The 12,928-nt window shown below is 38.6% G+C and overlaps 4 protein-coding genes across 5 annotated transcripts in view; all 4 read right to left on the bottom strand.

The window, feature by feature from the left end:
• Positions 1-12: 12 nt before the first annotated feature.
• Positions 13-2,714, bottom strand: LOC111477654 (CTL-like protein DDB_G0274487). Of its 2 annotated transcripts, none has more exons than XM_023121615.1 (7): positions 2,413-2,714; positions 1,777-2,237; positions 1,387-1,570; positions 1,048-1,272; positions 845-961; positions 487-720; positions 13-370 (listed from the first exon to the last, which is right to left on the bottom strand). In XM_023121615.1, exons 1-7 carry the CDS (start codon positions 2,476-2,478, stop codon positions 155-157), a joined length of 1,503 nt encoding a protein of 500 aa, XP_022977383.1. In that variant the 5' UTR covers positions 2,479-2,714; the 3' UTR covers positions 13-154. The 2 variants fall into 2 exon arrangements, with proteins under 2 accessions (XP_022977383.1, XP_022977327.1); XM_023121559.1 differs by having other exon boundaries at positions 2,407-2,713.
• Positions 2,715-4,091: 1,377 nt separating this feature from the next.
• Positions 4,092-12,928, bottom strand: part of LOC111482126 (protein ASPARTIC PROTEASE IN GUARD CELL 1-like) — a 26,630-nt gene continuing 17,793 nt past the window's right edge. Inside the window, exon 3 of the mRNA XM_023127827.1 lies at positions 4,092-6,033. Coding sequence (XP_022983595.1) covers positions 4,489-5,943 — 1,455 coding nt within the window. The 5' untranslated portion in view covers positions 5,944-6,033 and the 3' untranslated portion in view covers positions 4,092-4,488. The remainder of the gene's footprint in view (positions 6,034-12,928) is intronic.
• LOC111479065 (lysine histidine transporter-like 6) lies at positions 7,808-10,712 on the bottom strand. The gene is made up of 9 exons (XM_023123569.1): positions 10,483-10,712; positions 10,252-10,397; positions 9,961-10,175; positions 9,721-9,889; positions 8,757-9,150; positions 8,561-8,666; positions 8,216-8,307; positions 8,067-8,135; positions 7,808-7,966 (listed from the first exon to the last, which is right to left on the bottom strand). Exons 1-9 carry the CDS (start codon positions 10,507-10,509, stop codon positions 7,868-7,870), a joined length of 1,317 nt encoding a protein of 438 aa, XP_022979337.1. The 5' UTR covers positions 10,510-10,712; the 3' UTR covers positions 7,808-7,867.
• Positions 11,900-12,928, bottom strand: part of LOC111497789 (mediator of RNA polymerase II transcription subunit 25-like) — a 12,292-nt gene continuing 11,263 nt past the window's right edge. Inside the window, exon 15 of the mRNA XM_023149120.1 lies at positions 11,900-12,733. Coding sequence (XP_023004888.1) covers positions 12,119-12,733 — 615 coding nt within the window. The 3' untranslated portion in view covers positions 11,900-12,118. The remainder of the gene's footprint in view (positions 12,734-12,928) is intronic.

Genomic DNA, 12,928 nt, shown 5'->3' with positions numbered 1-12,928 from the left:
AAGTTACTAATATATTTTAATCTCGGAATCTTATGTTATTTCACAGTTGAATGATTGTTACAGTAACAAAAGTAAACTCCAAAACTCAAACAAAAGTAGTTGCATTCAAGTGAATAAAGCTAACAAATTAGGTTGTGCATGGTGGTATCGAAATTCATGCCTGTTCGAGGTCTTCTCTGCAACTGTCAAACCGATTCCCCGTTAGCACTTCCCTTGCACGTGCACTCCGATGCTGAAGGCGCTGGTGAAGCATCTCAGAAATCTGGTTGAAGAATTCAGCATCCCATTTCTGAATCAACAATGGATCTTCTGCATAACAGATGTAGATGGATGTAACGGCACTTTCCACAACTACTATTGCAAGGCCTACCTGAAATTTTCAAAAAAGATAGACATCAAAGAACAGTTTATTCACAACAATTTAGAACTAATACTCAATTGATAAACGAAATAGTTAAGGAAAATAAGTTTTTAAAACATATTTACCAAGACCATTCCCATCAATGTTGCAGTACATGCCACCATCGACACCTTATCCTTCCACTTAATCCATGTCCAAATACCTGAGCAAGTTCCAGCAGTGAGCCCACCCATGATGGTGCTCATCAGAAGAACAGCACCCGAGCAATCATAAGCAACAAGAGCTTCGACACCGGTTGACTGTAATAACTCCCATGCATCTCTGGCTGAACGGTTGAAGCTTTTACCATAAACTGCTATCTGAAGCAAAGAGATGCAGGGAAAACTATGCGGTAATCATGGAGAAACCATACTAGAAATTCACAAAATTCAGAGTACAATTCAAACTTAATTATTCAACCTGACATTAGATAAAAGGGAATACCTGGACATACGCATATTTGTTAAAGAAACGAACAAGAGTCTCGACGAGATGAAACAAAAAATCAACACAGCAAAGCAGACACTCGTTCTGGCCAATCTTTGATCGGATTCCTCTTATCTGAAAGTTATCGAATTAGTTTGAGATATATAAACCAAAAGAACCAATCGACAAAGTGGAAGGCGATAAAGAGTTTGCACGAATACCTCCCACCGCAGTGTCCGAATGGGAGCTGTAAAAAGCGATCCATAGCAAATGCTACCAAAAGATGTTGTCACTGCATACCGTGAAGCCTTCATCAATGACTTTGATGGCATAGATGATGACTCTCTGCCGCCATGGAATAGGACTAGAAACACCATTCCCGAAACTATAACATGTAGAGTATTACAAAAAACAACACCAGCCCAAAACAAGCTTATGGAGAAAACCTGCAAATAGAAATGGTCATATCATAGAAATTCAACTAACATTCAATGGCTCTTCTGTCAAACTTGTTATCTCCAAATAAAGCGACATAACAAAGAGCAAACTTGCCCGCTCACCACAAGTAGCCACCAGCGTCCACCGTCACCCATACTCGATGCCACAATCCCAGCTACACCAAAAGACCAAACTCCCATACACAAAAGCATGACAATCATGAAAGCATACGCAACTCTAATAACTTCAGGAAGCCCGGATACCATCTTTACAGCCTTTTGCAAAACTAGAAGTGTAAATGGCAGTCTATGGAAGGAAAAATACAAGGTCAGAGAAGACTGCAATGATCACCTAGTCCAATCTTTTGTTCATTTACAATTCTAATTCTCAAATAGCTGAGCTCAAGGGCAACATGTCTAAAATAGAGCCCAACACATATAAACCGAAACACTACTTTCACTCACATAGTTCACATAATGACTATCAAAATTCTTCATAATTCAACCTCATACCTGTCTATAACTGATATAACGTACAGGAACTGCAACCCCGCCACAATTGCAAATGCTACACCCCAGAAAAATAGTTGTCCCCAGAAGCACAAAACACTTATCACAGCAAGATACGTAGTCAAAATATGCACAGAAATCTTCATTACATGATTTGCAAAAGAACCAAGCAAGAACAACCAAGTCCATCCAAGTAAGCTTCCAACTCCGCCTGCCAAAGCATAAAGCGGCCAATAATCCTCGGTTAATCCAACCCGATTCTCCATGATTGTATTGGTGTACTTATCGATTTGTAACCTATTGCTCTTCTTGAACCTATTAAGCCCCAGAACCACGAGCACAAATCCCACACTGATCAAATGAATGATAAACGCAAAGGACCAGAAGACGTCTCGCCAAGAGCGTGACGATTCATCCGACAGCGCTTGGCCTCCGACACCACTCATACGACCGCGAACGGCATTCTGTAATCAACCCAAAGAAAAAAGAGCAGAAACACAAGAACCCCAATGATCGGTCATGAAACAAGAAAAAAGTAAGAAGAAATTTACCAAAAGTTATCAGTAAAAGTAAACGAAACCCAGCAGCCACAACAAGAAATTGAATAGAACCCAAGAGACTAGTGGGGTTTACCTGCACCTGATCGACGGTAGCGATGGAGGCGGAATCGAAGGAAGAAGAAGAGGCGCTACCGGAGTCGGCCATTATGAATAGCCTAACAACTAAGGAGCCATCGTTTTGAATGTATTTGAGAATTGGAAGCTTTTGAAGAGAATGTTGGTAAAAACGTGAAAAGTGGTAGGAAAACGATGGAAAGAGTGGATCAAACGGTCGCTTTTTAGGGCTTCTTTACAGAAAATAAGTATCAGAATTCAGAAATTGAAATTTTCAGGCAGTGTAGCATATTTGAGAGAGGAACAGAATCACTCCCAAATTTGTACAGGAATGTGGCTGTTCGCTTTCGTACACATTTCCATTTCCACTAATCGAGGAGTTTTTATGCCACGCGCTCATTGTCCGCGTGAAGGGGAGGAATAATGTGATGCTGTTCTTCGTTTCGGTCAAGATGTAGACGTTTTTTTTTTTCTTTCCCAAAAAAAGATTTTATTTTCATTTTTAATTACGGAATATGAAATACTTTTTTTCCCTCGTTTTTCACACGATTAATTAGTCGGCCTATACATTTTTTTTTTTAATATATTGGATATTTCAAATTTTTAAAATTTTACTCTTTATTAATTAAAAAACTCTCATTTAGGCTCTAAACAAAGAAAAAGTGTGTTATTAAATTAAGGTTTGTTTGTGTTAATTTCTAAAAATCATTAAATTGATTAAAACATTGGAATATTAATTTAAAAGGTTAAAACATCACTGTATACGGTTGAATTTAATATATATTAAACATAATTAGACATATGATTTGACACGTGAATTTCAACATATTTTTTTAAAAATATATATATTTGTCAAATAAATAAATTTATTTTTTCTTGATTAATCAAATAATAATTTTCACGTAAAACATTTATTTGAAGTGATTTAATGTACATATTAATAATAATAGAGGAATTACATTTCTAATTTCCTTCTAATCGTTAGAGAGTTTATAAAAAGATAATGATGATGATATTGGTAGATATTTTAGTTTTAAATAAATCAGCATTAATCTAAAAAATGAATATTTAAAATTAACTCAAGTTTGGAGGAATCAAAAAAAAAAAAATCTCCTAATTTGTCTTTATGAATGGGAACGAATAATAAGCGGTCTACCTCACCTAAACGCACTCCCACTTTCAAGCTTCAATTTTCACCAATATTATTGTATAAATCTACCTACTTTTAATTGAAACAATTTTCAAATACTTTTTATAAAATTATTTTATATATCTACTTACTTGTAATACTCTGTTTTTTTTAAGTTGAAAAATAATTTTATAAATTCAAATATTTAAAGGATAAACTATCTCTAAATAAACATGAAAAAAAAAAATTAAAATATCATATATATATATATATGACAACTTTATTTTATATATTTGTGCAAGATAGATGTCCACATGTAATTCATAATGTAAGACGACAAAGATGCACATGCAATTGCACGATGTATTATATGTATTAAATCATTGATTAAGTATTACAAGTAAAATAAAATCTATAAGTTTATCCAATATATTATATAAATTTTGGTGGTTAATAAAATACTACCTAATACATCATATACATTTGCATTTTATACTACATACAAAGGAATATATTAGAAGAATATTATTGTAAGAATTAAAATAAAGTTTTAAGGGGGAAAAAACTATTAATCAAAAACTAAAAAATATTACAAATAAACTTGGAAATGACAAGAACTAAAGGCTAAAGAAAGACAGACCAATCAACGTCACAGCCTCGGCATCCAATGTTCAACGTACGACTAACCTGCAACTTGCAGTTGACCGTTTAACTGTTTCCCATTCCTCTGGATTTCACCACAAAAAACAAAAACTATTTTTTAATTGGACCTCGTAAATCCTAACGTTATCCACTTCTTTCCAGTACTGCCCTCATGCCATCTCAGAATTTACGACTATTGCCAGTTACCGTTAACCGGTGGTCTATTCATCATCTATATTACAAGAGCCTGTTGAAAATGGAGCGATTAGCTTAATAAAAGAACGGGATTAAGACGAAAATTCCATTATTAAAATAAGAACTAAATAATAATTAGCATTTGTTGGACGAGAACCCAACGAGCGAATTAGCGAGGTCGAAACTGACACGTGTCCCTTGCTGCTGTGCGTTCCCGAGTATTGACAACGTTGAATCGGTAGGGGCAAAGGCGAAACAAAATGTTCCTTCCGAGTCAACCGGTATCAGGTAATTTTTGGCCGGCAACGGCAACTCTTTCCCGTCCGCAAAGTGAAATGACACCGTCGGCACTTCGACTCTCGACTTCGACGACAAGTCGTAACAAGTATCGAACAACGCCACGCCACGTGCGGACTGCAAATCGTGCGTCTTCTTAACGAACGCGTCGCGCAACAAGTTATAAGCGGTGGTCTGCAACCGCGTCACGGCGGTGCCGGAGTCAATGATGATGCCGCCGTTTCCGTCTTGGCTCATTTGGAACGACGTCTCGGGAATCGGAAGAATTTCACCTCCGACGCTCATCCCTGTCATGCCGAGGTAGAAAAAAGTGTCCAAATTAGGGTTTCGGTGCAGCGGCGCGGTTACGGCATCGGGAGGAATCGGTGAGTTGAAATCGAGAGTCGAGGTGGATTCAGAGTCACGGTCCACGAGACAGTACGAAAAAGACGAGGCATTAAGCTGCGAAGGGAACGAGAGCGAGCCGCCTCCTAGTCCGAGCAAACCGGCGGCGCCGATGAACAAACCCTCATTGTTATGGCCACAGCCTAGAGCAATGTTGGTGAGAGAAGTCGAGCCGAGAGTAACAGTTTCAGTAACGAAATCGCCGACGGTGTAAGAACCATCGCCGTAAGAAACCTCGTAGAGACAAGTACCATTCCGGCACTCAGAAACATCGAGCGATTTACATTGCTGTGTTTGGCAGGACAGAGACGTGAAAGAAGCAGAGGAAGTAGGCTCAAAAATTGGATCGGTTTGCTCGTAGCAATCAGCGCAAGGCGCGCATTGTACCCAACTTACATCACTACCAGTATCGAGCACCATGTAAACCGGACTCGGCGGCCTACCGATTCCAACTCGGGAGAAGTACTCACCGCTCCCCTGACTCGCGCCTGAGACAATCGGACTCTCGAAATCCTCCATCCCAAATTGCGAAGCACCACCAGTCGGGAGTGGTTCAAGATCTGCTCCAGTAATACCTGGAATGGCTAGATCCATCCTTGCAGTCAAAGATCTGACTCGAGCAGAGTCGCGGTAGAGTCTGGATAATGTGAGGGATTTGTAGTCAGTGTGCGAGGTTTTCATAATGGAAACCCTGGAATTCAACAAGAGAGTCAAGGAAGATGAGTCCGAGACGGTACTTTCATCTCGCATTGGAGATTGAGGCTGAAATGCAAAGACCTGCCGAGTGGTGTGAATGGAAGCAGCGACATCGAGCACGGAGGTTTGAGGGGCGTGAGGCAAGGTCCGGGAGAGAACGGCGGAAAAAGAGGCGTAAAGAAGGGGGAGAAGGAAGAGAAGAAAGGTGGCCATTGAAAGGAGAGGATAAAGAAAAGCAAGGAGTGGTTGAGAAGCGAAAACAGAGGAGGTGTAGTATTTAAGAGAAGGAGAAGAAGAGGAAGAGAAGGCGCGGGTGTGATTAAGTTCACTTCACAACAAGCGCGTTTGAAGGGCGTGAGAGAGGACGAAAGGCGATGAAATGATTTTGAAGAGATGGAAAGGGGAAGAAGATGCTTTGAATGAATGAATGAAGCATATGCACGGGTGGGACATGACCTGACAATAGTGTAAGTCTTTGGATTTTGATACATGTATATATATTACATATATAATGTGAGAATCCACCCACATATATGCATATATTTTGGTAACAAAGCTTAGGGTTTATTTATAAAGTTGGGAGGAAAGTGGGGTCGAGGAGGGAAGATTTGTATGTCCAAAGGTGGGGCTTTAATAAACAGGACATGCACTTTAGAATAATGTTGCTTCTTTGAATGGGAATGAACTCAGTACCCCACTTTGCTATTAATCCCACTCTTTGTTTTAAAGCTTAGGAGCTATCATTCTTAAAACTTGCTGTGATTATTCATTCTGTCCAACTTTGCTTTTTCTTTGTTTATTTCATTCATATCAAATTCCAATTTTTAATTTCAGCGTTTGACTCGTCCTAAACTTTTGTATATTCAATTAATACGGTAATTATTGTAAGAAGTTCAAAATTGGTAATCTAAAAAGGAGAAGGTGTAGTTGTAGTCCATATTTGCTATGAAATATGTATGTATAAACAATAGAATCACATTATTTTATAATATTATATCGTACGTACTCTAATTTAAATAGTAAAAAAATGAATTTACAATAATTATCAACTTTTAAGAAAGTTGCGAGAGTTTAATGATGGGTTTTTAACTTGCCCGATTTTAATTTCTTGAAATTAAAGTTTTATAAGAAGCTAATATTATATTATCCATAGGTAATGGTGCAGTAAGAATAGTAAAATGTAGTATAAGAAAGCATATAAAGCAAAGGGAATCCTGAATAAATAAAGGTAAGAAAAGTAATATTGAAATAGAAAGTAGACTGATCCATTGATACCCAGAAACAATGGAGCTTCCAACGTGATTCACAACTAAGGCATATGCAAAAGAACCAAAAGCATATATAACGCAAAGTAGAAAGGAAATTGAAGTGGAATGGCATATGCTACGAAGCTTATACACCACACCACCAACCCAAAAAGGAGATGCTACACACCACGACAGTCTGCTCTCAACATATCTGCATACACACACAATCCTTTTCCTCCAAAAATATTGCACCTTTTGGTCTTCACCTACATTCCATTCAAGCTGGTCCCTCGCTATCAAGTTATTCCCACTACTCCAATGCTAACCGATAAGAATGGCAGGAATGACCCCAAACTTACTGTTAGCGTGCAATTGTTAGTGTGCAACCTTTATAAGAAATGTTTCGTTCCCTTCTCCAATCGACGTGGAATTTCACAATCCACCCTCTTTGGGGGCCTAACGTCCTCGCTGGCACACCGTCTGGTGTCTCGCTCTGATACCTTTTGTAACAGCTCAAACCCATGTTTTGGCCAGTTACGTATTGTTGTCAACCTCACGATTTTAAAAATGTGTAAGTTACGGAGAGGTTTCCACAACCCTATAAGGAATGCTTAGTTTCACTCTCTAACCGACGTGGGATCTCACTATCTTTAAAAGTTTGGATCATTTCTCAATTCGTGCGTGACTTATGTAAAGGCAGTCCAATGACCTAGGTCATGATGACGTGAATGAATATTGCATGAATTTATAAGTATGAATGATAAAGAACCCAAGTCAAGAAACGTGTTACTCTTAATATTGTGAGATCCCAATAAAAAACATAGAATTGTATTATGAAAAGATAAAGAAGTAAAATAAACACACATAAACATAAGAAAATTAGAAAGGGTTTAGGCATAGAAAGTGTAAGTGGAAGCATCTGCTATTATATTGCGCAGGCCTCCCACAGTGGATGCCAACATTATGAACACTCCAATCAATATGCTTGCCTGTAACAAATAACATAAACCACACATATTGGTTACTACATCATTAGGTAATTAAGTAATTAACGAATGAAACTGTGATGAGGATGAACAAAATATATACCCAGTTGATGAACCAACTGCGACTGTAGCGCTTTGGCTTCTTGATCACTAGCCACATAACACTTGGAAGCTGCAATTAATTAAAGAGATGAAGAAAGAGAGCAGTTTGGATTCATAACAATTAAAGAGAGAATAAGAGAGAAATGTTACGAAGTAGGAAGTTGGAGCAAATCCAAAGCCACCAAAGAAACCAAGCAGATCTCCGAAGAAAGGGAAGGTGACTCCAACAAATATAGTAAATGCTGAAACATAAAACCATAATTTATAATCTATGCTCAGCGTCTTCACTGACACACCACTCGTTGTTATTTGGCTCTAATACTATTTGTTACAACTTAAACGCACCACTTAGCATATATTATCATTTTGGGCAGTTACAAATGATATCAAAGCCAGACACGGACCGTGTGACAAAAACCTGTCCACGTTCTAAAACAGGGAGGGAACGTCTAAAATAAGAATTCACTGGAAAGAAACTTTTGCAGGAGAACTCACCAACATAAGCCGTTCGAGTGATAAATCTGAGGAGAAATCCATGAGGGAAGTTGAATCTCTTCCTCATCATCCTCTCCAACATGTCGAACACAGGCATGGCATACACCTAATATGAGTATATACATACATACATGAGAGATTAGATTTTTTTCAACAATACCGTTAAGATCAAAGGGAATTTAGTAATTGTTTAGACCTGGTAGCTGCCAATTACATGAACCACAACCATAAGATTAGCAGACGCAATGAGCCACGCAGGTCTTTTGAAATTCAAAAGAACATTATCTTCAACATCTTGCCCAAAAGCCCAGTATCCGATCAAAGCCACCGGAAAGTAGCAGATGGCGTTGATGATATAAGCCCCCACCGCGCCTTTCCACATCGGAACTTTCGACGGTTTCTCCGGCGTTGATGGTATGGTGGCTTGAATCTCCAGAACCACGGCGTGCCCGGCGAATGCGAAGGAGATTTGGCCTAAGGCGTTGAAGACTCTAAACGTTGAATCTTGGACGCTGGTTTCCTTGTACGCATAGCTCACGTTTTCGATTCTACCATGGCTCAGGCTCCCAACCCATGCAATTGTCGAATAGCTGCAATCAATTCATCCCCATCTTCCAAATTTCTAAGTAATTCTCACTCTCCTTTGTGTTACAAATCATTTATTGCTTTTTAATATCTTTATTGAATCATCATCTTGTCTGAAACTTCATATCCGGAGGAGAACAAAAAAAACACCATTTATGAAAGTATGAAGCCTATCCTAATAGACGAATTTTAAAAATCTTGAGAAAGAACCTCGAAAGAAAAGGTCCAAACATACAATATCTGATAGTGATGAGTTTGGACGGTTACATATGGTATCAGAGTCAGACACCAAGCAATGTGCCAATAAGGAGGTTGAGCCTGGGGTGGACAGGAGGCTGTGTGCCAGCAAAAACGCTGGCCCCAAAGAGAGTGGATTATGAGATCTCATATAGGTTGGAGTAAAGTGTGAGATCTCATTTTTTTTTTTTTTTTTTTTGAAAGAATGGGAAATCTTATACTCACAACTCATATTTGAAAGGAAGAATAAAGGTAGCAGACATGAAGCAGAGATTTAAGAACAATTTGAATCAATGGAACATATTCTGTAAAAAATTAAAGCCAGTTCTTTCTGTTACCTTAGAGACATGACGGCAGCTGCTAGAGAAACACCAGCAACGGAATTGAAATTGGGAAGTTGAGAAAGGAAGAGATGAATTGAACCAAATATCAAAATCCAGTAAGATTGTTTGACTTCAACACAGTTCACACAAGCCATCTCCATGAACTTCTTCATGCACTTGCCTCCTGTTCAATCCAGCATGTTCATATTAATATCATTGATAATTCAGACATTTTTGTGATATCTAAAACCTTGCCTGTCACCATATACACTATGTCGCAGCCGACTTGGACAATGAGTTGCTGTGGCAGCACAATCCAGGGGCCAAGTTTTTCACCGAAAGCATGTCGGCCGAGGTCGATATATCGATCGAAACGAGTCCCTGGGATGCATTCATGGAGCTGAATCATCTGCCACATTGTGTTTAGCGTCATGCACCATGATATGGACAAAACCATTGTCCCTGGACCCCTGATCAATCCATAATGGTTAGCCTAATCATGTAAAAACCTACACGATTTTGAGTTTAGTAGTGATTTAACATTACCATCCTAAGTAAACCATGGCATAGGGCAGGCTGAGGACCCCTGCACCTATCATGGCCGTGACAGAATGGAAGGTAGCATACCACCATTTGGCTTGCCGTGTTGGTTCTTTCCCGTTCTTCCATTCCTGGTCAGCCTCAAGAACTTCCTGGGAAGATGAACAGAGTTAAGAATATATAATTAACAGAGAAATTAAGGCCATAGCCATTGGACACGGTGGTTGCAGGCTTCACCTTAGGAGCTTCAGAAGCAGAAGCCATGTTCAAAGTAGTATAAAGAGAAGGAGCCCAAACACGAATGCAAAGATGAAAGGCTTTGAGTTTGGTGTGTGTCTCTCAAAACGATCGAAACCAAATATAAATAGAATTAGCCCCACTTTAGTTTTGCTTTACTTGATTCGTTGTTTTCAGGCCATTGTTTAAGAGGAAAAAGACAAAGGAAATCAGCGGTACACAAAATGTAGGAAGGGGGGAAGTAAAGCAAAGTTGACTTGTAAGAGAGTTAATGAATGTATTTTCTCGTAACACTTGTATTCCTGTTATTACTTGGTTTCATTGTCTTCTTACACTTCTACTCCATGTGGCTATTTATGTGTTGGTTGTCGAGCAATAACAACAGCCAAAGTTTAAGTTTAAGATCTACGTTGTTGATATAATATTGTCTACTTTGAATATAAACGTTCGTGACTTTATTTTGCCTTTACTTAAAATATTTTGTACCAATAGAGATCATTATCGTGGTTTATCTATTATGGATCTCTTTGTTCTACCTTCTAACAATATTTTCAAAATTCATGTCACGTTTTGAAAGTTAAGAAGAAACATTGATTTTGTTAACGATGGTTGATGTCTTATCTACTAAACCATATTTAAATCGATAAAATAGTGAGTAGAATATGGGGTCACTGGGGTGATGTGTAAAGCGGTGAAAGCTTGCTATTTTTTAGTTATGCAATTATTAATCATATTATGAAGAATCCTTTCTGCCTCTTTTTGAGTTCTGCAAAGAACAAAGTAGGAGGGGTCCTTGAAAATGAGAACAGCGAATCAAAATGATGTTATTGAATCAAGGGACGAGGAATAGTATTCTCATCATCGCTGGTCTTTCTCAAACGCACAGAAACACCCAACTTAATAGGGAAGAAAACAGTGTCCCCATGTTAGATTCTGCTATAATAATCGCTCTCCCGATTCGATACGACAATGAGAGTGATTCTATCTGTCAATGTATGAGATTTTTTTTATATTAAGTATTTTAAATTTAAATCGAACAAATATTAAACTGTTATGAAAAAGTAAACTTTTCCTCAATCGAAAAAATTTTGAGTTAGAATAGACAATGACATAGTTAGCAATGATGAAAACGAGGGTGGTTTATGGCTGTTGAACATTGTTTATCCGGTTGACAAAAATAATAGCATTTTGAAAAGTGGGAGGCCATTAGTGAAAGAAAGTATGATTAAAGTTAGAAGATGGTGGCTGTGTTTTAAAGTTGAGGTGGGGGTATCTAATTTCCTTTTTTGATGCATTCCCTGAAGGCTTGAGGCAGAAACATGACTTCTTGGAGACTTCTCATCACAAATATGTTATCATTATTTTACTACCATTTTAGTACAGTCCTACTTTTATGTTCATGGGGGAAAGAAACAACTGACTAGTAAGCTTTCCATTTCTTCCTCTAAAGGAAAAACGTCCCATTTTTTCCAATTTTAATGGATGTGACATTATAATTACTGGAACCATCGTGGCATATATTCATAAATTCACTATTACACATCAATTACACTAGATCGGTTAAAAACCGTGCATTACCAGGATTCTAATGAAATAATAAAAGCATCTGCATGAGACTGTAATTAGAATGCTCCAATCAACCCATAAAGGTTCCACCAGGCATGTTAGATTGACCCTGTGAAGAGACTTGTCCCTGTGAAACTAATTGTGATCGCCCTGCACCTTGAACATAAGATTGACCGATTCCACCCGCGACCATTTGTTGCTGCTGTGGCTGAATTTGTGGAATCTGCTGCTGGCTTTGAAGCTGTGACAATTGTGTTTGCTGCTGCTGCTGCTGCTGTAATTGAGGAAGCTGCTGCTGCTGCTGTTGTTGTTGCTGTTGTTGCAGCTGAGGATGCTGCTGCTGCTGTTGTAGCTGAGGATGCTGCTGCTGCTGCTGCTGCTGCTGTTGTAGCTGAGGAAGCTGCTGCTGCTGTTGTAGCTGAGGAAGCTGCTGCTGCTGCTGTTGTAGCTGAGGAAGCTGCTGCTGCTGTTGTAGCTGAGGATGCTGCTGCTGCTGCTGTTGTTGCAACTGAGGAAGCTGCTGCTGCTGCTGCTGCTGTTGTTGCATTTGCGGTAGTTGTTGATGTTGTTGCAGCTGAGAAAGCTGATGCTGTTGCTGCATCTGAGGATGTTGTTGAAGCTGTTGTTGCATTTGCTGCTGTTGTTGCTGTTGACTGGGTATTTGTGGCTTAAACACAACCATATCCTGATTCAGAAAGTTTCAAAACGATGAAATACCAACAATCCATAATTAATAGCCTTTGACAAACTTGGAAATCCAAAACAAAAGTTATGTCTACAATTCTTGATTCTTTTGGTCAAATGGCCACATTAGAACCTATTCAATCAAGTTGAGAGATAAGAAAGGAAAAAGTAACCAAAAAAAAAAAAAAAAAAAAAA

Source organism: Cucurbita maxima, unplaced genomic scaffold (assembly GCF_002738345.1).
Source record: "Cucurbita maxima cultivar Rimu unplaced genomic scaffold, Cmax_1.0 Cma_Scf00001, whole genome shotgun sequence".
NCBI lineage: Eukaryota > Viridiplantae > Streptophyta > Magnoliopsida > Cucurbitales > Cucurbitaceae > Cucurbita > Cucurbita maxima.
The sequence above is the reverse complement of the archived record's forward strand: the minus strand, read 5'-3'. Positions and strand labels throughout refer to the sequence as shown.